The sequence below is a fragment of the Corticium candelabrum genome, chromosome 22 (genome assembly GCF_963422355.1).
Source record: "Corticium candelabrum chromosome 22, ooCorCand1.1, whole genome shotgun sequence".
In the NCBI taxonomy this organism is placed as follows: domain Eukaryota; kingdom Metazoa; phylum Porifera; class Homoscleromorpha; order Homosclerophorida; family Plakinidae; genus Corticium; species Corticium candelabrum.
The window spans coordinates 498,646-520,200 of NC_085106.1; the positions used below are offsets into that span (position 1 = coordinate 498,646).

The 21,555-nt window shown below is 40.3% G+C and overlaps 7 protein-coding genes across 15 annotated transcripts in view; 4 read left to right on the forward strand and 3 right to left on the reverse strand.

The window, feature by feature from the left end:
* Nucleotides 1-293: 293 nt before the first annotated feature.
* LOC134197093 (uncharacterized) lies at nt 294-8,133 on the forward strand. 4 transcript variants are annotated; one of them, XM_062666336.1, is made up of 6 exons: nt 351-453; nt 3,383-3,528; nt 3,635-4,141; nt 5,852-6,229; nt 7,315-7,380; nt 7,522-8,100. In XM_062666336.1, exons 3-6 carry the CDS (start codon nt 4,094-4,096, stop codon nt 8,065-8,067), a joined length of 1,038 nt encoding a protein of 345 aa, XP_062522320.1. In that variant the 5' UTR covers nt 351-453; nt 3,383-3,528; nt 3,635-4,093; the 3' UTR covers nt 8,068-8,100. The 4 variants fall into 4 exon arrangements, 3 of the variants coding, with proteins under 3 accessions (XP_062522320.1, XP_062522321.1, XP_062522319.1); XM_062666337.1 differs by lacking the exon at nt 351-453 and having other exon boundaries at nt 2,029-3,528; nt 7,522-7,948; nt 8,009-8,133; XM_062666335.1 differs by lacking the exon at nt 351-453 and adding an exon at nt 2,029-3,251 and having other exon boundaries at nt 3,305-3,528.
* An 11-nt stretch (nt 8,134-8,144) lies between these two features.
* Nucleotides 8,145-9,375, reverse strand: LOC134197092 (uncharacterized). Its single transcript, XM_062666334.1, has one exon. The coding sequence runs from the start codon at nt 9,315-9,317 to the stop codon at nt 8,145-8,147; it is 1,173 nt and encodes a 390-aa protein (XP_062522318.1). The 5' UTR covers nt 9,318-9,375.
* Nucleotides 9,376-9,747: 372 nt separating this feature from the next.
* On the reverse strand, nt 9,748-10,970 carry LOC134197120 (uncharacterized). 5 transcript variants are annotated; one of them, XR_009972601.1, is made up of 3 exons: nt 10,504-10,820; nt 10,309-10,411; nt 9,748-10,247 (listed from the first exon to the last, which is right to left on the reverse strand). XR_009972601.1 is itself a non-coding variant. In XM_062666375.1 (2 exons), exons 1-2 carry the CDS (start codon nt 10,891-10,893, stop codon nt 9,848-9,850), a joined length of 465 nt encoding a protein of 154 aa, XP_062522359.1. In that variant the 5' UTR covers nt 10,894-10,970; the 3' UTR covers nt 9,748-9,847. The 5 variants fall into 5 exon arrangements, 1 of the variants encoding a protein (XP_062522359.1); XR_009972598.1 differs by lacking the exon at nt 10,309-10,411; XR_009972599.1 differs by having other exon boundaries at nt 9,748-10,411.
* Nucleotides 10,971-11,668: 698 nt separating this feature from the next.
* On the forward strand, nt 11,669-13,009 carry LOC134197117 (carbohydrate sulfotransferase 8-like). 2 transcript variants are annotated; one of them, XM_062666373.1, is made up of 2 exons: nt 11,762-11,989; nt 12,046-13,009. In XM_062666373.1, the coding sequence occupies exon 2, from the start codon at nt 12,182-12,184 to the stop codon at nt 12,977-12,979; it is 798 nt and encodes a 265-aa protein (XP_062522357.1). In that variant the 5' UTR covers nt 11,762-11,989; nt 12,046-12,181; the 3' UTR covers nt 12,980-13,009. The 2 variants fall into 2 exon arrangements, with proteins under 2 accessions (XP_062522356.1, XP_062522357.1); XM_062666372.1 differs by having other exon boundaries at nt 11,669-13,009.
* A 96-nt stretch (nt 13,010-13,105) lies between these two features.
* Nucleotides 13,106-17,749, forward strand: LOC134197116 (sorting nexin-33-like). Its single transcript, XM_062666371.1, has 12 exons — nt 13,106-13,231; nt 13,318-13,425; nt 13,502-13,864; nt 14,327-14,441; nt 14,512-14,642; nt 15,312-15,436; nt 15,583-15,683; nt 15,889-16,105; nt 16,236-16,380; nt 16,444-16,515; nt 16,713-16,862; nt 17,511-17,749. Exons 1-12 carry the CDS (start codon nt 13,148-13,150, stop codon nt 17,586-17,588), a joined length of 1,689 nt encoding a protein of 562 aa, XP_062522355.1. The 5' UTR covers nt 13,106-13,147; the 3' UTR covers nt 17,589-17,749.
* Nucleotides 17,750-17,839: 90 nt separating this feature from the next.
* On the reverse strand, nt 17,840-19,049 carry LOC134197118 (uncharacterized). Its single transcript, XM_062666374.1, has 3 exons — nt 18,769-19,049; nt 18,164-18,353; nt 17,840-17,977 (listed from the first exon to the last, which is right to left on the reverse strand). Exons 1-3 carry the CDS (start codon nt 18,954-18,956, stop codon nt 17,867-17,869), a joined length of 489 nt encoding a protein of 162 aa, XP_062522358.1. The 5' UTR covers nt 18,957-19,049; the 3' UTR covers nt 17,840-17,866.
* Nucleotides 19,050-19,227: 178 nt separating this feature from the next.
* Nucleotides 19,228-21,555, forward strand: part of LOC134197521 (RNA polymerase II-associated protein 3-like) — a 5,288-nt gene continuing 2,960 nt past the window's right edge. Inside the window, exons 1-3 of the mRNA XM_062666858.1 lie at nt 19,228-19,396; nt 19,957-20,130; nt 20,790-20,945. Coding sequence (XP_062522842.1) covers nt 19,259-19,396; nt 19,957-20,130; nt 20,790-20,945 — 468 coding nt within the window. The 5' untranslated portion in view covers nt 19,228-19,258. The remainder of the gene's footprint in view (nt 19,397-19,956; nt 20,131-20,789; nt 20,946-21,555) is intronic.

Here is a 21,555-nt window from a genome sequence, read left to right on the forward strand (position 1 = left end):
GCGAAAATGGCTAGCGTGTTGCAAGGAAGCTCATTCGAATGTGAAAAATTTGTAAAACGGTACTTTGTGGCATAAAAAATATTCTATTGCTCTAATAACTGGAAAGACACAAGAGGTCGGCACCAAAATTTTAGAGAACACGATTCTTCTACGGAGGACAATTTTGAATCGGCGCTACACGGGTCTGGAAGGCCGACGCTACAGGTTCGCAAATAGTGTTGCAGAACACGCGAGCAAGGGCGGGTTTACAACCAAATATGGTTACCGTAAAGTACCCGGATCTGCAACCAGTTTTAATTAAATGCATCCTGATGCAGCCGACAAAGCGCTGCTTCTTACTTCTCGTCTGCACTTCGCTGGTTGTTAGTCTCATCGTTACTTTGCGTCAACCTTTATCAAGAAGGCGAGGCGTAGGATTTACCAGAAGCGAGAACATTCTGCATGATCAGGAAGGTCAGATTTCTGCCTGCAGCTAGTTTGTTGCGTCACTGTCACCAGGCATGTCACCGAACTTCTAGATTAGGAGAGTGACATGTCTTGCTGTTGAAATTGGCAAGACAGCGCATTCTATGCGAATGTAGACATGTGACTACAAGTAAGCTATCGATCATCATGAGCTGTAAACAATTATCGGCACTTAGTAAGTGTCACGAGACTTAATTGGCGGTGACTCAAAGCGTATAGTAGACTACGGTCACGTGAAACGGCAGTCACTTTGAACGATTTTAGAGAGATTTGCGTAGCGCCTAAAATAGCTTTCACATTCGCAATTGTTCGCGACAATCCTATCGTTTTAGTTACAGATGACTTTTAGCTGTGGAAGCGACGATATAAAAACGACTTCAAGTACTACAGTAGTTTACTAAGTAATTAAATTTTGAATTAATGAACAGGCGGCGTTTCACTTGTACAGTACAGTGTACTTGACCAAGAAAGTCTAGTCTACCACACTAGCAGAAGGAAAAGCAGCAAATTATTTTAATTGCTGTTCACTATCCAGGATAGAAATCCAACAAGTCCATCATTTTTGGAAGACTAGACCTTAGAACTGTAGGCTGTAGGCTGCTTTGTTGCAATTGCTAATAGTCTACACTGTATATTGTGATTTCTAATTAAATTTTGAGATGTTTGTTAAAATTATAATTTGTCACGTTAAATAATAATATTTTTTGATTATTTTAGAAGCATGTGATGTTCTATGTCGATTTAAGAGAAGGCGTACGCTAGTAAAGAGGATGTGTTCATCAAAATTTGGTGCACCCCCTTCTTTGAAGCAGAAGACCACTCTTTTTCAAAACCTTATAGTTGATGATGAGCATCGGTACATCTATTGTCCCGTGCCTAAGGCAAGCTCATCCTCCATGAAGTCGGTTTTGCTGGTACTGATGGGCAAAGAGAATTCGGTCATCAATGTACGTCATCCTCACAGTCATCGGCGCTACAAACATCTTTCTGACTTTGTTGAGGAAGAACAGAAAGAATGGAGATTGAGAACTTACACAAAATTTATGATTCACAGAGAACCCATGACTCGTCTTATTTCTGCGTATATTGACAAGTTTGCTGTTTTCAACAAGCCATACCACAGAGTTTATGGGAGAAAAATTATATCCAAATACAGACCTGGTGCAAGTAACGTCAGCATTAGTACTGGTTTTGATGTAAAGTTTGAGGAATTTGTGAGGTTTGTAGTTGATGTCGGTTCGCGAAGTCTTGACAGTTTGGACAGACATTGGTCTCCTGCATCAAGTTGCTGTCATCCGTGTTATATTGACTATGATTATTACAGTTCAACGGACACATTGGATGAAGATATTGTTTCAATTTTGAGAGCTATTGGTGCACCCGATTCTCTTTATCTTCCTCATGCACATGCTCGGCATTTAGCTGTAAACATTACACATTATTACTCCCACGTACCAATACTCTCTGCATCTAATCTTCTTAAGCTCTACTCTGAGGATTTTAGATTATTTGGGTATGATGTTCCAGATGTAGACTTATTGACTGGGCAATAGTTTAGTTGTATTTTTTTATGATGCAATGATTTGATCTAGACTGCTTTTGTGATTTAACATTATAATGGAATTTGGTTGTGATATCAAATCTTTGCTGTTCAATGTTGTTCTGGATTGATTTAAGGGTATCTAGTCTTTAACCCTATTGTTTTCAGTCTCATGTAAGTTTGTCTGTGGGGTTTGACTTTCTGATGCGCTCCTGGCTGCATATATAAGACTAGCCTTTGCTGTTGTTGGGCATGCGAGCACACATACACACACACACACACACACACACACACACACACACACACACACACACACACACACACACACACACACACACACACACACCATTGACCCCAGTATTACAGGCATAATTTTAATGTGTGAGGTGATAGATCAAATTGCTGTGAGCAATGTGTGTAGATGAAATTGGGACTTTTGTTTGTTTCTTCTAATTAAGTTACTCGACAGACAAGCGCAAAGTAAGGCTCAGCATGGGTCCAAGTGGCTCCCAGTCCATTTCTCTCTACTAAAAAATTAATTCTCTGCCTAGCAGTTAGCAATTTAGCCCTTTATGTGGTTTGGGCCTAGAAGACAGAAACATTCATCTTTGTGTACAGTATTGATCTTCATGCTCTTGTTGTAAGGCAAAGCTGTCAATACTTGTATACCAGCAGCAAGCTGTACAAGACAACGCGCCATAAGATTAATTACTAAGCTTACCTACAACTAACAAATTAAATACTAAAACATCATAATTGGTGTCAAGTGATGGAGTTAGAGCAAGTCTAATGGTTTGTTGACTTGTAGAATTTGAGTGACTGTAGGACATGTTGTAGTGAGTACAGTACACAATGAATGAAGTGTGTAGACACGTGAAAAACCTATGACTGTATAATTGTACACGTACACACAAGTGTCCGTGATACGTATACATTTGCAGGTGTGAGCTCAGATACACCTGAACTGACTTCCAAAACAGTTCACAAACGAAAAGAAAAACAAAAGGCAAAGATGTCCTATTCATGTGCAGCAGTTTGCAACGTCAACTTGTAGTACGACCAAACAATCAGCCACAATTGTAAATCTAATTATTAGACCTCTGACGTACTTGATTGGTGTGCCAACTAGTGGGCGGTCGCAGGTGTCCTAAATAGGGCACGCCCACTTTCGTTTTTCATTACAAGAGTTGTTGATGCTGTTTTCCTTAGTGAAATCGTGAGACAACTATCTGGATACACACGATAGGTTGATACCAACTTTTTCAAATATGATTTCATGCTCTACCATCCGTGTGTTAGGCTAGTTAGTCTGGGTTCACCGGAAGTGACTAATCAAATTTGTCGTGGTCATTGTGTGTTCGTGCTTCGACGTGATAGCGTCACACTCTGTACAGCACATTATCTCAGAATTGCACACGTTCGTTCATACCTCCACCAGCTATTGCAAGAGTGCGACGCTGTTCTAACGTCGAGCATGTGCAAGAAAGTGATCTGTGAGAGCTGCTCAAAGTTTACATGGGCAGGTGAGGGTCGCTGCATGGCAGCTTGTGTGTTTGCAGCAAGCGTTCCATCTGTTGCAGCTTGCTATCTGCGACTGTAAGTTGTTGACGGTGTTGTTTGCACGTGCAGGTTGTGGTCGCCACGTCGAGCAAGTAATGAACGCAATTCCTCTCGATCAGAGGTGTCAGTGTGCTGGAAAGGAGGTTGCTGTCGTGCACAGCTATGGACTCGTCAAGACAGTCGACTGATGAGTAAATAAATATTAGTTTCTGCGAAGTTACTGTGAAAGACGTGAATTTAGTACATGTAGAAATTTAGCTATTCTACTACTTTGTGTTATTTATTATTGGAGTACTTGTACATACCACTAAACTCGCCTACTCTAGAGTTGTTCTGGACATCCGGGGTTTCCCGTTGCCCCGACGCCGCGTGATTACAGTGTAGCTAATCCTTCTGCTGCTGTTTCAGCGGCGTCAGCGGCGTCGAAAGAACACTAAGGATTCCAAGCGTGTGAGATAATAAGGCAAAGCATCGTCTGCTTTGCACTTACTTACTAGGAGCCCGCAGGGTCCTCAAACCGAGCGAGGAATGACGTCTTGTCATACAAGTACAGACTCTTTGCAGAGAGTTAGAGAGGTAGGACGATAAGTAAATGAGAAGAGGCTGCATGTAAACGTAAATACTAATGTCTAGTAATACTAAAATAGCTAAGTCTTCAAACTTGCGCTGCATGTGGAGATGTCATAGCTAAAGTGCAGTCTAGCCGCGGTTATTGGAGACGTCGATGTTGCCGATCGAAAGTGCTCTTACTGTACTGTCTGTTTTTCGTCAGTCTAACTTGTATGCGTTTCAAACTGCTTGCTCACTTGTTTGACTGTCTGTATATACAAGGGTTCGAAAAATCCGGTTGCCAATTCGCCATATGGCGACCACTTCTAGGTGGTTGGCGACTAAACGAACGGTGTGGTCGCCAATTTGGCAACTAGAAATATTTGGTAGTTTTTAGTCTTTTGTGGCAGCAGCTCTTAGATGCGACCACCTGCTCTGCAGATATGTTTTGCGTTACAATATGTTGCCACTTCCTAAGTCTACCATTTAGTGGCACACTGTTAAGTAGGCCGTCTACTTAGCGCACCTTCATATGGCGTACATATCGCGTGACAACGTATCACCTACTATTTATGGACTTTACTGCCTGTACTGATCTTATTGGTCTCTGCCATCAGCTCCAGACAAATCCAACTAAAGATCTGCAGGCGCGTTTAATTTTCAAACATTGCGGTCACTCCTATTTCTCATACACTACACCAGCAAATCCAAGTCAACAGCTCTATCAGCAATGAGATGCCATTGTGCAGCAGCTTGTCCGGAATGTTTGCAGTCAATCGTAGTTGAAGGTGACAGCAACTGCCTATTTAGTTCCTTTTCTACACTGTTCAAAGGAACGAAGAATCTGACTAGCTTGAATTGAGACAAATAAAAACTATTACGTAGATCTTTGCAAAACAAACAGCTTTATCCACAGCAAACTGCCTGAGTGCCTTTCTATCAGAAGAACTACCAGGTACGTCCAGGTGCTTGTACGTCTCATAGTGCTAGTTTGTTCAAACAAAAGTTTCTACGTGTCCAGTTCTGAAATCTAGATGTTGAATGATGCCACACGCTATTGAAGCGCTACAATAACAAAAGTTTATCACTTGTGTTCCAGAGATTAGCACAGCTAGCTATAGGACAGGTGGGGTTACATGCAGTAGCTGGATGTATTGTTCTTAACAACAATAGTGACACTGAATCATAAGAGAAGAAACACTCTTATCTACTCAAACAAAGAATGCTCATGTCCTATTGGATGGATTGCCAGGATGTTAATGTGATGACAAACCACATTTTTTGTTTGGTTGCAGCTATACAATTAGTTGAAAGTTAGGATAAAATATGAATACTCATGGTGTTACATAGAAAGAATCCCAAGCACAATACTGTAGATTGATGTGTTTACTAGCCAATGTTCATCCAACGTTATCGCAAATTCCTAGTTAGGACTCAATTTAATGTCAAACATGATAATCTGGGAAAGGGTCTCAACAGTGATATTAATGACTTGTTTACATCTGGAATCTCTGACCTAAAAAACTAGTGAAAGTTTGGCGACCAACCGTTCCTCTACGTGGCCAAACTGGCGACCAGTCTCAAACCAATTTTTTGAACCCTGAATATACTGAGCATGCTTTATTGCCTTTGATCTTTAGCTAATAATAGTTGACTCATTATCCATATTAATTATGTATGTGTGTGTTTGCTAATGGAAATACCACAGTGAGTTATGCATGAACAATAATATTGCAGGAACTGGAGACAGAATTTGTAAATGAAACAAACCACAGTGACCACTCAAAGTCTATGAGCAACAGCCATGTTTATTATGATGAACGGAAGAATGTCGACAAAAGTGAACATAGTCAATCTACATCACTGTCTAATTCTGTGGAAAGTCATGGACATGTTCAAAGCCAACAAGTCAGCAAATCAAGTGTCAGTGCAATCTCTTCTAGTACTCGACTATTAACAGTGAGAGCTAGAAAAAGAAGCACAGCTGCAGCATCTGGAAAACTGCTAGAACAAATGCGATCGTCTGCCACAAACTACAGGTCTAGTGGTGGTGCCAGTGCACAAGAAGTATGGACATGGATTCGAAACAGGTCAAAATCAAGAGCTACAGTGCAGGTAAGTCAAGATAAAGATTGCATTGACTATACGATATTCTAAATTATTATGACTGTGGAGTGGTACAACCATAAAGTAGTTTGTGTGTTTTGATGCATTTTGGTTTCAAAATGCATCCATTATTAGCTTGTCTGATCTCAGCTGTATCAATGTTTCTGTGGTGCAAAGATGAAATAGTTTCAACCAAACAGTTGTTGTTTGTTGAGTGCCGAGACAGACGAAATTATCAATACAACACTGAACAGTGTGCTTGGTTGTCTTGGATAACCAATATGAGAGGCTTGTCAAACATTGCATCATCTTGCTGTCAATCATATTCTGCTTTCTCTATATTGTCCACTACTTTATGCAGCTGTTTGCTACTGCTTATTTGCTGTGTTTGGAGTGAGCTATAGTACAGTAGCCTTGAAATTGTGACCACTTGAAAGTCCTAGGCCTGTTAGTTTGCAATGAACATTGGGATTGAATTTGGCGTTAGTGCACTAATGCCACTCGTTCACACTGGTCCTAATCATGATTAGCTGTAAAGAGTAGTATTACAACCACTTTGGTGGCGTTAATGGTTACACGTGACTTTGGCACATGAGGTAGTGTAGAAGAAGAGCATGCTGCTGATGTTTCTGATGTGGTGTTGTATGTTTAAAACTACAAACACAGTTACAATATGGCGACCTACACGGAACACAGGCAGATGTATACTACATGTGTGCCTGTACATGTGACAACTTCCTGCTGTCTCTGTAGGAGTGCCAGAGAAAGCAAACTAAATGTTTTCCTCTTTAAAACCTAAAGCAATGGCTTCGTCAAAACAATTCATGCGAATTCTTGCCAGATATGACGGATGAAAACTGTCGAGGCTACTTACACTCACGTTCCCAAGTGACTTACTAATCATAGTTAGAGGTGTGAACGTGCTTGTGCTAATGTTGGTGTAATCATAGTCCAGATGTCGGTAGGAACATGCTCTCGCATTAATTTTGAGAGTTGCATGGCATACATGCATGGTAATATGTGCTACTAGTATTATATTGTAGTTGCTAAGCATGATTATATGTAGTTGTCTTTGATGTTTTTGTTTTATGTAGAATTTTGATAGGAAGCTACCACAAAGGCCTTTGGCTTTGGGTTCAGTAAACAGCAACATGACCAGTGTATGGTATTGATGATACGTACTTGCACAGAATGTCAGTGGTCATGCACACACCTATATGCATGTACTGTACACAGTTTCACACACGTAATCTCGCAGCTGTAGCTATTTATGAATGTATATACCTTGATCTCTGTTCTAGAAGAAAGAACGTCATCATCCAGTTGCCCCCAGAACTGGCAGAGACACACTTTGCTTACTGCATTTGATGTACAGAACATCAGAGCATAACAGGCATGCTGCAGAACAGTTACTAAGACAAAATGGTCTTCCATCTTTTGCTCAACCACAAGTATATAACCAGTATAATACATTATTCACTGCCACATCAAGCAGCACATCCGGACAGAGCACTACAAGAGAAAGGTTGAAACTGAAGACAGGTATAAGAGCGGAGACATCAGAACTTTCAACAGCACAAAGTATCCTCACCAGAACTACTAGAACACCGTGTGATGAGAAATGTTCTCATTCACAAGGTGATGATCATCATTACACCCTTCCCTTTATTACAAGCAGTGCCAAGCATCGTGCGCATTTACTACACAAGTCAGCGGTTGCGCCACGAGGTTGGGAACCTTTAACTTTGTCTGCTCTGAAGGATTATGCACCACAGTGTGATGTACCAGGTACAGGTCCATTTTCAAGTGGCCAGCCGACTATGTGGAGGATGCCACAATTGGAATAACGTGCTCAGCACTGACGCAAACAAGATGATTCTGACTTTTTCCAATAAAATTATTTTATAGAAAGGTTTGATACACATTATGTTACATTTTCTAATAGTATTTGAATTTGATGGACAATGTTAGTTGCATCATGTTTGCTTATTACACACTTGTTGACCAACTTTTGTAGATAGTCAAACTTTTCTTGAGTCAAGTGTTCCTTCATTTCTGTCCTTTCCTTTATTAGCTTGCCTTCATCAAAGACCATTTCACAAAGTGCCCAATAGTTATAATCATTCTGTATAGGATTGCATCTCCATGTCTTGATATTACAGTTTGTATGGCAATGTTGCAACCCACAAAGAGCATGTTTATCACTGCACGATGAGTTCGTCGCCAATGCAACATGTTTCTTTGCAAACAAGCTGTCTACATCAAGGAGCTTAACCTCCCAGTTGATAGTGAGACCAAAATTCTGTGCCTGTGCATCACAAAAGTAAAGAGACCCCAGCTCTGTGTCATCCAATTGATGGACAAGCCTGATAACACGAACAATGATATTTCTCCAAATGTTGAACATTGTTCTGTTAGCTTTCTTATCGGTCAGTGTTTCTCTCACAAATTGTTGAAGGTCTCCATTCTGGAGATACTCAACAACATGTGATCGATTGCATTTGCCAAAATATTTGGGCAGAAATGATGCGTGTGGCAACCTCAGATGATACCAAATTTCTTGTGAAGGTTTCCTATTCATCATACCAACTACATCATTTATCAAAGTTCCCATTTCGTTTTTATCAAACAGATGATCATTCGTTGTGTCGCTCTTTCTCTTCATCGACTCGAAACTTTGTCTAGAAAATCCATTCACTGTCTCTAATTCCGGCCACAGCAATGTGTCAATTGTCTCCTCTTTGATCCAACGACTACCTACGGTTATTTTCTTGTTTTGAAAGACATCTTCTACTCGAACAACAAACAGAGGAGCAGTTTTCACTACTACCGATTGACCATTCAACTCAGCCAGTGTCACATCCTTCTTGCCGTTGACTCTGATCTGATTACTAAGCTTCTTTGTCAGTTTGAGTGATCCGTCCGAGAACAGATAACATATGTCTCTAGTATCATACACAGCTCTGTCTGAGAAGTTAGAAACAGGGCTAGACCATCGAACGTAATGTTCAATCCGCAAAGAGTCCAATAGATAGAAAAACAAAAGCAAACATCCCATACACAAGACTAAGAAGAAATAGAAGCAGAGTACGCGCATCACGTGGTCTCTAGTAGAAAAGACTTAGGACTCTTCGGCGTTCCGGAAGACCTGTGTTACATAGTGTGACATACGGGCTCATTGTTCGAGCGCGATAGCTTGTGTACACGGCGAACGCCATGCTAAGCCGGAAGTGGCAACTCAACTGCGCACTGCAACACCGTTGAGTCGACACACCACTAGACGCCTTTCTCACTAGAGGCTTGTACCGTGCTATCATCGTACGGTGTTGTCAGAAACTAGATTCTTTGAGACGGCCGTGTGCTCATATCTAGGAATGCCACTCGTTGTAATCACCTTGCATTACCGTTGATGCTAACGTCAAAGCCACCCCAGAATCGGCAGTGACTGTAAATGTAAGTCTACTGTACATTGTACAACTTGTCAAAACACTTGCTAATGCTAGCGTATTCTCCTGTTAGCTTCTGGCTAATTAAATGTTGCTGATCTGTCTTGAAAAGAATTTTCTGATGTAATACACAACGCATGTCTATATCACAGCAACAAATTAGACTACTGAACGTGTCTAGCTATAGTACACAGGGGTGGCCAAGTTCACTGAGTTCTGGTGCCACTGAGTGGCGACAACAGAACACAGGGTGCCACAGACCACGCCCACAACCTAATCTAGAAATTCTAAGAATGTAGCAGACTTTCGACGTATTACGGTATAATACTATTTTAGTATCTAGCTTTATGCTGCGATGTCTTGATGAACACAACATGCAAATCATTTCACTGCAGTTTTCATCATAGTCCATTAGCCATGTTTCTCTCCATTCTTCATGAAACTGTCTTACTTTTGGACGCTTTGCTTGATTTCGTCCGGAATCATCAGACGCATCATGGCCATGACATTGATCAGCACTGATAGAATTGTCTGTTTCCAAATTTGAAGTTGAATGGTCTTCCATCGTGATACCAAACTCTCTAAACATGAGATGACACAAAATCAGTCATCTAGGACCACTTCCAATAGGCAATGAGTTACTAGCTAGGTGTGCTACTGATTCAGACACTGTCAGAATATCGGCACACAGAATCTGGAAGTGAGGCTACGAACTGTCTCAGAGCCGTGGCGAGAGTCAGACTTACTAAAGCAAGCAAGATTGATACTATGTCTTCAAAGCAACACGGCTGCCATGCACATGCGACGAGACACAGGAATGTAATGCAGATTGCCTACATTTCTGATAGACCATCAGCTGCAAGATCACCGCTTCTCACTGATTGTTGGGGCCGAACAGAGAACAACTTCTTTGGGTACTCTGCGTCATTATACGCACTGCAACACTACAGTAACGACGAGAACAGACATAGGCTTGGATGCCCAGGTAGTTGCTTTCTGTTCCACCTGTCCTGTCACACGCGCGCTAGACTAAAATGTAGGCATGCGTAGGCGGTAGTCTCGAAGGCCCGACCTCACCCATTGTGTACACAGTACTGTACGGCCATTTGTCTAACGCGCGCTAGACGAAAAGCGAGCGAAACTCAAAGACAGTGTAACTTACCTTGTCGCCACTACCAGTCGCCTCTGTCGCCTTAGCGTAACCTCTGTCGCCACTCGTGGCACCATAGCGACAATTGGCCAGCCCTGGTACAGTACATTCAGGTAATGACCATGCAACAATTAGTCAACTAATCAATTAATTTAATAACTATCTATTAATATAAACTGCAGTTACATGCCTTTATAATTATTGGAAAATTGATCTCATTTGCATATACTTGCAGTACATACCCACTATTAGTAAGAGACTCTCTGATGAATTTATGTCGTGTGATAGTAATGTTTTGATAATAATTAATACTATGAGTGATTATTAGACAAAGTGACAAGCAATACAAGACAAACGTTTCTTGACACCAGACGAATAGGTTGTGGTAGACTCAAAAATGCTATCATCAGTGGCAATTACTTCTGGTAACTCTAGATCTGGACCTGACTCTTCACAAATTGTGTTGTGTCATCATCATCGTCTTCAACCCTAGTCAGAGTCTTTTCCAATCTATTCCTCGATCTATCTACAGTTCGATTTCTTCTTGCATCTGAACTTCATCGGGATCACTCTCATAACATCCAGACTGGAGGTTAGTACATTTTACACACTGGCATCCAGGATCACAATGATGCCCCTTCTTTGCACACTGACAACGTTTCATCCGGCATCATGTCTTGCATGCACACCATCGGCCTAGCCATGCAATTCTCTCTTCACTCTAGAGGCGCGCAATATGCTCAGGAGTTTAATTTCCAAACTACAGTACTCTCAACTGGCCTGACTGAATTATCCTCCCTGACAACTTAGATCACTGACAATAATAATAGAACGAGTGATCGAGATGAGGAAATGTCCGAGATGAAATCCGGGACTCTACGAATGCAGACAGCACCCCGATCTAGAAATATAAATTCTAGCCTCGCCCCCAAGCCTGTAGTCATGAGGCAGCGTTGCGTCGTTTGCGGGCTTCTGTTCATCATCATACTTGCTGCCTTGAGCATATTTATTTCCTCCTGTGTATCTTCGAGTGGATTTCATACGACGATTTTCAAAGCCTACAAGCCGATATCCGGGTCTTCCAACCTAAATACATCGCTCTCTCTCTTTAGGTATGGATGGCTCGACGAGGTAACAGTCAGCGATAAGAAGAATGGACTAGACAATAGTTTGGTAGATGGCAAACATTCTGACAAAGTCTTTCGAATACCGACCATGCCTGTTTCTAGGCATACGCGAAGTGATCATCATCCAATATCTCTATCTTCTGTTGTGAGTGTGACATCAAAAGCAACTCATACCTCACTGTTTATTCGTGAACGTTTCAAGAAAAGACGGAGCTTTATCAGGTCGACGTGTCAGAAAATGGGATTATGGAAGAAACCTCTTACTATGACGGAAACACGAATACTGCACTACAATATGCTTGTTGATGACAAGCATCGAATTCTCTACTGCTTCTTGCCTAAAGCAGCTTGCACGTCTTGGAAAAAAGTTTTTCAAGTTTTGACAGGCAAAGCAAAGTCAACAAAAGAAATTAGTGGCAAAAATGCACACGATCAAAAACGTTTGACATTTTTGAAAGACTTTAGTAGTTCAGAAGCTCTTAAGAGACTTTCGGGCTACAGGAAAATGATGGTTCATCGTGAACCAATGATGCGCTTTATTTCTGCTTACATCAGCAAGTTTGTTGTGCCTGATTGGTACTTTGTGAAAAAGTTTGGAACACAAATCCTTAAATTATACAGAAAGGATGCATCTAAAGAGAGTCTAGCAACAGGAAAAGGCGTTCGTTTTGAGGAGTTTTCAAGGTATATTGCAGACAATGCTCACAAGGCATTACACTTTGATGGACACTGGAAGCCTGCCGCATTTCAATGTCAGCCATGCTATGTTGATTATGACTATGTTAGTTCAACTGACACAGCGGATGAAGATGCGGATGTCATTCTTGACTTAATAGGAGCCAATGGAAAGGTAACATTTCCCCATGATAACAAAAGTCGTCACACTTCAGTTATTCAACAATATTTTTCTAAACTATCTCGTGCAGTTGTGAAGAAGTTAATAGAGGTTTACAGGAGGGATTTTACATTATTTGGCTACAAGAGACCAAATGTCAAAGACCTTGTTTATCATAATGCTTCACTAAGTATTAGATAAAACATCTTTTTATACAGTAACACAACATGTACATTTTAGATACAGTCACGGAGTGTACTGTACACTATAATCAACTTTGTATTTAGTTGATATCAATTTACAGTAGCAGCTAATTGCTGAAAGGTCCCGTATAATCTGGTAAAGTCCCGAGTTGACTTCAATATTGTAATGGCTGCACGCTCACACAACGAGTTTCCAGTCATCTCACTCTACGACTTTGAATCAACTTCGGACGTAGAGCTAGGCTTTAAGGTGCGTCTCACAAACAGCCAACGTATCAAGACACTCAAAAACAGCCATCCATCATCTCATACCATTTGATTTCTTGTTTCTTTCAGGAAGGAGAAACACTACTAGTCGTAAGGAGAGACGTAGGAGGTGGATGGTGGGAAGGGCGACGACCAGAAGACCACAAAATAGGTCTCTTCCCAGCAAGCTACGTAAAGGTAGAAGCGATGAATATTCAGTCAGTCTACACTGCTATAGTGTTGGTGACGTCTGCCTTTATGGTGTGGTGGCAAGATTGTGGAGCAATCGTCGGCCGGACAGGAGGTGGCTGACAAGGCTGCGTCTGTCACTAGTCGACCTAGTCATCAAATGTCAGATGAACTTGCGGATGACGACTTCGTTGCTGTTGGAGATATTGGTAATGGTGAAGGTGATTTCTCAGCGGGGCAACATCTTCCGGTGACGAATGGTGCAAGTTTCAATAGCTTGGTGGCTGCTGGGTCGGGGATATTGAATTCTCAGCATCGATGTAGGATTGTTGTTGGACCTCGGTGGGAGTCGGATGTTGAGGCATTGAGAATTACGGTGCAGAATCCACAGAAAGACAGTAAACTTAGTGGGATGAAGCAGTTTATTACTTATGAAGTTCTCTCAGATGTATGGTATTTATATGGATAGGCTACAGTATGATTATTGCTGCTGTGTGAATGACTAGTTGGATAGTAGTATATCTGTTGTTGGTCATTGTTTTGTTGGTTGACGACGTTTGATTTGTTGTGTGTTGTTTTCTTGTGTGTTTTGTTTTTATTCATCTTTTGTTCATCTTTGTCACTTTGTTTGTCAACAATGCAACTTGTTTAGTCTGTTTGCAAGTGTGTTGTGTGTCTCTTTTTGTCTGTCTGTCTGTCTGTCTGTCTGTCTGTCTGTCTGTCTGTCTGTCTGTCTGTCTGTCTATCTATCTGTCTGTCTGTTTATCTATGTGTCTGGCTTGTTTGTTTGTTTGCTTGTTTATCTGATTGACTGTGTGTTTATTTATCTTTCTTTTTCATGCCATTTTGTAAGGTTTTGTATCTCTTGATTAAATTCATTTTTACTTTCAATAAACTCTGTGTCTTTCAGGTTTCTACTGAACCGGTGAAACGAAGATACAAGCATTTCCTTTGGTTACATGAACAGTTGTCAGAACTCTTTCCTGGAATCTGCATTCCACCATTACCAGAGAAACAATTTACAGGTAGTCATTATAGGTTATATATAGTACAGTACAACACAAAACAATTCTAGTGATATACGCCTATGAACAGGTCGATTTGAAGAGGAGTTTATTAAGATTCGTAAACAGTTGTTGGAAGTGTTTTTGAACAATGTGGCACGGCATTCTCTATTGGCTGCGTCTCATGTATTTTCTCACTTTCTGACGGCATCAGGAGAAAGGGTAAACATTGCATGCAATAACAAACAGTCGGCATTGTAATGTAATGAAATAGAAATTGTTTGATACAGTATTATGGGTTAATAATAAATTGCTTTTTATATTGTGTGTGTGTGTATGTGTGTGGTGCGATAGCTCAGTTGGTTAGAGAGTCATCTTATGGAGTGTTTACATCCGGGACCTTAAAGGTTTGCAAGTTCAAGTCACAGTGATGGCGAGCTATGGCATAATTTTCTTAAGCAAGAAACTAACGCAGATTTGCTTCTTTCGACTCAGGAGTATAAATGAGTACCTGGTTATTGACTGGGGTCCTAAGCGGCCATCGGCTGTGACGTGACATCAGCCACTGGGGTCCTGGTGAGACTTCGGGTGCTCACACCACAGTTGGCTTCACAAGTCGGTGGTCCTGCGAGTGCCTGGCCCGGCTCCAGGAGTTTGCTAGTGCAGGCCCAGAGTTCCCTGAGTAGCGCACAGGACCCAGCTTAACAGCTGGAGGCATGATCTCTGAGAGGCAGCTCCTGACATTTAGGATTTTTATTTTTTAGGTGTGTGTGTGTGTGTGTGTGTGTGTGTGTGTGTGTGTGTGTGTGTGTGTGTGTGTGTGTGTGTGTGTGTGTGTGTGCCCTACTTAATGCAAAGGAAACTCGCTGGATGACATTCTCTTGGTGATAGGAATGGAAGAGTGGAAAGCAAATGGTGCGAAAATCTGTTGCATTGAGCAAGCCACATGGGAAGAATTTGGGAGCAGCATTTCTAAACGATTTCATGTATCCAACAAATAATGTACCTCATGACAGGTAAAAATGTGAGGTGTCGTGCTTTCTTGTACTGGCTTGTTTGTAGTTTTATGTATTTGTGGTGTGTGTGTGTGTGTGTGTGTGTGTGCGCGCGCACGCACGCGAAGCTTTAGTTATGTTTGCTAGTTGATTATTTTCTACTGCAGGACAGCTCTTGTGGATAGATGTACGAAATTCAGAGACTGCTTAGAAAGAAATATGAAAATTCTTTGCTCATCATGCGACCAGTTATCCACATCAACTAAAGGTAAGTTTTGTTAGCTAATCAACTCTTGTTGTCACTATCATACAATCATGCATTACGGAGCAGACAAGGGAAACTAGTAGAAACTTAGATCAGACATTTTCTTATTTGTAAGACAACTTAACTCATTTGTGGAAAGTACACGTATACTTTAGGCATATAACACTTATATTTACCATGTTATGGAATTATCATGTGTATTTTGCAGTTATGTCTGAAGCTGTCGCAACGGTTGGTGAAAGCCTTACTGGTCTGGCTGTTGGTGATGGTTATGCCAGTCAACGTTCAGAAGGAGATGGAGAACTATCACATAGAAGGAGCACGTCAAGCAGAGAGGACAAGAGAAAGACATCAGATGGATCCATAAAACGGAAACATGACGTGAAGGCTGTCAAAAACTGGTGCTGGAGAAAAGATTGTGCAGAGTAAGTAAGCTACACTAGATAGTAAATATATCAACAGGAGATTAGTAAGATGCATTAAGGAAGACAACTAATTGCAGTCGAACAATTTGTTTATTATCATGTTTGACATGAAGTGTTGTTGCTCATCCAGGTTTGCTCAGATGATGCAAGCTGTTCATGTATTTGGGTCAGGGTTGAATAGTGTGACAGAACTATTGAAGACACAGAGCGAACAAACAAACGAAATTCTAACCGGCTCACTAAGAGATCAAATTGGTCTATTGCAGTGTTTACCAGTGAGAGCTCGTTTACTGCAGACTTTCAGGGTGTACAGTTTATGTTTGCTCTGTCTCTATTAGACTGTATTGCAAGCATACAAGGATGCTGCTGATCATTACAGCACATTACAGTCTCGGAGTGCAAAGCATTCGGTTAGTACTACAGTGTGTGACTCTTAAAATTGAAGAGTTAGAGCTGATAGAGCTTTACAAGCAGCTCCTTTTACTAACTCTTCAAGAATATGTGACTGTACGATATAAGACCAACAGTAAAAAGACAGACAAGTTGCCTGTAGTTTTTCATGTTGCTGTATTCATCTATTTCTACATGCTCTGTTTTTTCCTTGCAGGTGGAATCTATTCTGTCTGGATCTAAGTATGAAGAAACAATGGCTAATGTTATGATGGCCGAATTCGACTACTATCATCACTGGTTCCTGCATAGTTTGCAAAAAATGATGTCCGACTTTATTAAGAAACAAGTAGAACTTCATCAGAAGGTAAGCATGCGTTCTGTCCACGTTTAATTAAAATATCAAAATAGTAACAAACTGGAGGAATGGCTAGTTGTAACACAGAGACATCAATCAAAATAATAATAATGTTGGCAAATGCATTGGGAGTTGCCTGTGGAAAGCCTGCAAACAGCAAGGGTAGCTGTATGTCACCTGGTATGCCATGCTATCACTGCATGCTGGGTATTTGTCAGTGAGATCACACAGAACATCAGTGATGGCTTAATTGGTTACTACCATGTACCCAGTCCTCCTCCTCGTGCGTGCTCCGCGTGTTTTGGCATGTTCCACTTCCACTTGGAACAAAAAGCACATGCCAAAACACGTACAGCGCGTGCAAGGAGGAGGACTGGGTACGAGTCTAATTCAGTTGATGTCTCTATTGTAAACTTATTTACCACAAAATGTAAGTTATCTTTAAATCGCTTCCATTAGAGCACACAAAACACAGAAAATTGGCCGAATTAGTAGCCATACATGTCCTCACATGACATCGTGGTGTCTTCAATAAGTCAACAGCAGCTGTAGAGTATATACACACTACAACAATAGTCTCACAGTGATTGGGCTTTTAGCTTTTTACAATAATTATGTGCATACACATGTTCAAAATTTCCATGTTTGTGTGTGCAGCTCTTGGCTGAATGGCTCAATCATCAAGTTGCATTTGAAAGTACACTTTCGGGAGGTTATGACTCGTTTATGACATAGAGTAGTTGTTGTGCAATAGATGTGTTAGTGTTGACTCATTTTTGCGTAATTACTTACTTTGCACTGCAGGTACTGGACACATTTTTTACATCTGCTTTATACGTGTAAACAGAATACAGTGGAACAACACTTCTGTAGATATCAGATGATTCTCACTTTATGATAAGCCAGTCAGTGTGTATCTATCAGGATACAACATACTGCATACAATCAGTGTACAAACATAAGAGGTAGAGATCTAGTAAGGCAGTATGGCATATCTGCTGTCTACGTGTATATTAGCTCATTGTCTTGTTCCAATTGATCGGACTGTGACGTAGCAGTTCACGTTCTGCAGCATGTTCTTTCAAGCGGGCTACGCGTCGCTGCTCTGCTTTCAGTTCAAGTATCTGTGAAACATAAAATCAATGCATATAATTAATCATTCAACGAATTTCTATCAAACTGCCAGATTTTTTGAAAAGGTCTGTCTGTAAACTCTGTGATACATATCTAGATTACTTTACATTATGAGAACAGAGTCACTGGAGATGTATGTATCTGAGGCTCTCAATGCATTAGACACTACAACTTACCGTCTTGTTACCATCTCGAAATTGTGTCAAATGTTTAAATCGCTGCTGTGACTGTTGCAAATCAGTTTCCATATGCTTTTTGTCCTCCTTTACTGCCGCTTCACTTTCAGCCACACAATTTCTCAACTGTTGACGCCATGAATCGTCTTGCCGTTTCATCTGACACTTGAGCACCTCACGTATTCTCTTCCTACAGCCAGACAAATAAATTAATTATTCAATACTGCAATACATACACCCACAGCGACTCTGGCTGATATACGTAAAACTGAAAATACAATACGCAAGATGAAAAGGCAAATAAACATAAATTACATTCAAAATCAATAAAATAATTGAATGTTTCAATATTGACTTCCTTTCAATTCAAAACTTTCAAATAAACAATAAATGATGAGGCATGCAAACTGATTGATCAACATAACTCGAATTCAAATCACTATTAGTATCTAATCAATGACCTTGTCTGTCCCTCTTATAAGAAATTCTAAAACAGCATTTTTTCAGAGATAACGCCAACAGGCGACAATGGTATGCCACCATGCGCCAAATATGACACCCACTACTTAGTCAAGTTTCATGTAATTATCCCTTGTGTTTGAGACCTTTTCGTTTCTTTCTCTGTAATGCTGCCGTAGAATTCTGTCGCGTAGTCTTTGTGCCGCCGTTTGTGTGCCTCCCGAGCTTTTCTCAGCCTTGCCTGCTCGATGATATCGTTGCTAACAGCAGACTCTGTCAAAGAAGTCATTTCGGGATCGCGCAATCGCTTCCACAACTCAATGTCTTCTGCCATCGTTTACTCTTCGTTCCCGGAAGTGGTTGCCGGTCAACAATCATTCCTCGTAGATATCAATTGTTCAAATCATTTTGGTAATTCACTTGTATGATGAGCTTTGCACATTGAATAGTATTACTATATAAACGTTGAAATTTCTGTGTCTAACACTTACTTGCTCTCTAGACTAGAGCTACAGCCACGCCATTATGCTGAGTGTAGCGTGCGGGGTCTAACGTGCGCGTCTAACACGCGTGGTACAGTGTTTAGCGTGCGTGGTCTACATAGCGACGCAAATGACGTAATCCTGGTAGCTGAGAATGTCAGCTGGTTTGCAGTATGGAGTGAAAACGAATGCAGAGGAGCTACAGAGTTACTTGAAAGACCTAAATCGATGGACTGAAAATATCAAACAAGAGGACGACCGTCTGCGAAGCCAAAAATCCTCATCAAATCAAGTAGAAACAATAATTTGTTGAGTATCTTCATTAGATAGCAATGATTTCTGTTTGTCCACCTGCTTGCTCTTTGTTTATCTGTGTACAGTTGAGTTGCATGGACCATCTTCTAGACATATGTAAATAATATAAACTATTGTATAAATTGTATAAATTGTATAAATTAAAATATACATTGTATATTATACCTAATGTAATCTTTATATACAGAATTTATTATGTTTGTTTATAGTCCAATTGTTTTCGTCTTTTTGATGTTTACATGATTGCTCTACCTTATTGTACGTTTTTGCTGCTTAAAATCTGAAAATTCAGTCATGTGCTAACTTCAATAGTAGATGGCATTGTGGCTTAATTTGTTGACCAGTTGTGTTGTAATATACATTTGATATGGTGTGGTACATGTGTGTGCATGTGTATATATGCATGCATAGTTTGTTTGTTTGTTTGTTTTCTGATCTGTTTGCCTGTCTGTAAATCACTCTGTGTGTCTATTGTACATACTACACCATGTAGTGCAGCTTCTTCATTGTGTGTCTATTATGTTGTTTATCTAATAGACATTTCCAGCTGTTCGCGGTGTTGCAACTCAAAAGAGCAAGCGACAGGAAGTGAGGAATAAAAAAATACAAGGTAGTGGAACACGAAAGATTCTGGAGGGTGATGATGTTCAAAAAGAGGAAACTGTTCGTATAAGTTCTTATGACTATAGATCATGGGACAAGTTTGATGTGGTATGTTGTCATGCTTACGTCAGTGTTAATTGTGTAAAGCTTTGTAATGAATTACTGTACTTTGTTGCTGTTGATTTCTTGGTTATCTGACTTTTGGGTGGAATGAAGTATCACTCCTAGAAACATTAATTAAAGAGATAAGCCATTTATGTTTTAAGGCAGGCAGGCAGACAGACAAACTATATAGAGATGAAGAAGGAAGAAACAATCCCTCAGATTTTAAAACACATTGGAGAAGACGCTTGTCAGTACAACTTCAGCGTTGCAATGCCTCGGTGTTGGCTAGAAAGATGATCAGAGTAACATATGGACAGAATACTGACCAGAGTTTAGATGTTGTTCAACTTTCAATTCAGTAAACTAAATTTCGGTTTGTAGGCTCCGTAGGGGAGCTTTTTAATGCTAATTGTTATTTGTGTAATTGTAATTGTAGTTGTGACACTTGTTGTTCATTAGCTGTTACTTTAGTTTCACCTGTATTAGCTTTGATGTATAAAAATATATGAAAATTTGACAGACAGACAGACAGACAGACAGACAGACAGATAGGCAAGCAGATGGGTAGGCTGCATGACTTTAGCCGTTAATTAAATGCTGAGATATATATATAATGGAGCTGCAGTACTTGTATGAATATTGGGATCTTGTATGCTTTATAGGATGCTGCTTTAGCTGCTGTTGACGAGACTGCAAACAACGAGAGTGATGTAGCTTCACTGGACGAAACAGAAGAATCTGAAGATGTGCAGAGCTCTGATGAAGATGAACAGTTTAATGAGAGACAGCTTCAGTTGTCTCTTATAGAGAAGGACAGGGTAAGAGACTGACTGCAGTTTAAGACATGCATTCCACAGCTTTATAGGCACTTCACAGCTATCCACTAGATGTTTTACAACTGAGCACTAAAGTGTCTAGCACTAAAGTGTTTAGTACGAACTATGGTCATCAGTTTTCTAATTGGTAAGCATTGCTACTGTCAAGTTGGCAGCTTTGTCTTCTGTACGATGAGGGTAACCAATGAATTTCATAGACCTGGAAGACTACCGTACTACTCTTAATGTTTTTCAAGTAATAATCTGTTTAAAAATTTTTCTTCAAAAAAATAATACGATAACAGGAAAATAATATTTTGGTCTCAAAAATTGTTGGTTGTCCTTGGTTTTGTGCATGCGCATGAAACTTTGTCAAAAATGGCTGCTAGACGAAAGTGTGCAGCTCAAGATGCCAACTAGAAATGTTTAGAGTACTAAATCAGTTTGAAAGAATAAATAAACAAATAATAAAATTGAAAAATGAGTAAAATTGCACATCAAGACCTCAAAATTAGGATTCATAAAAAAATTCTAAATTATTTTTTGAGTCTTGAAAAACATTAGGTACATGGGCCAAGTTTTTCTGCTAGGAACATGTTATATAGAATATTAA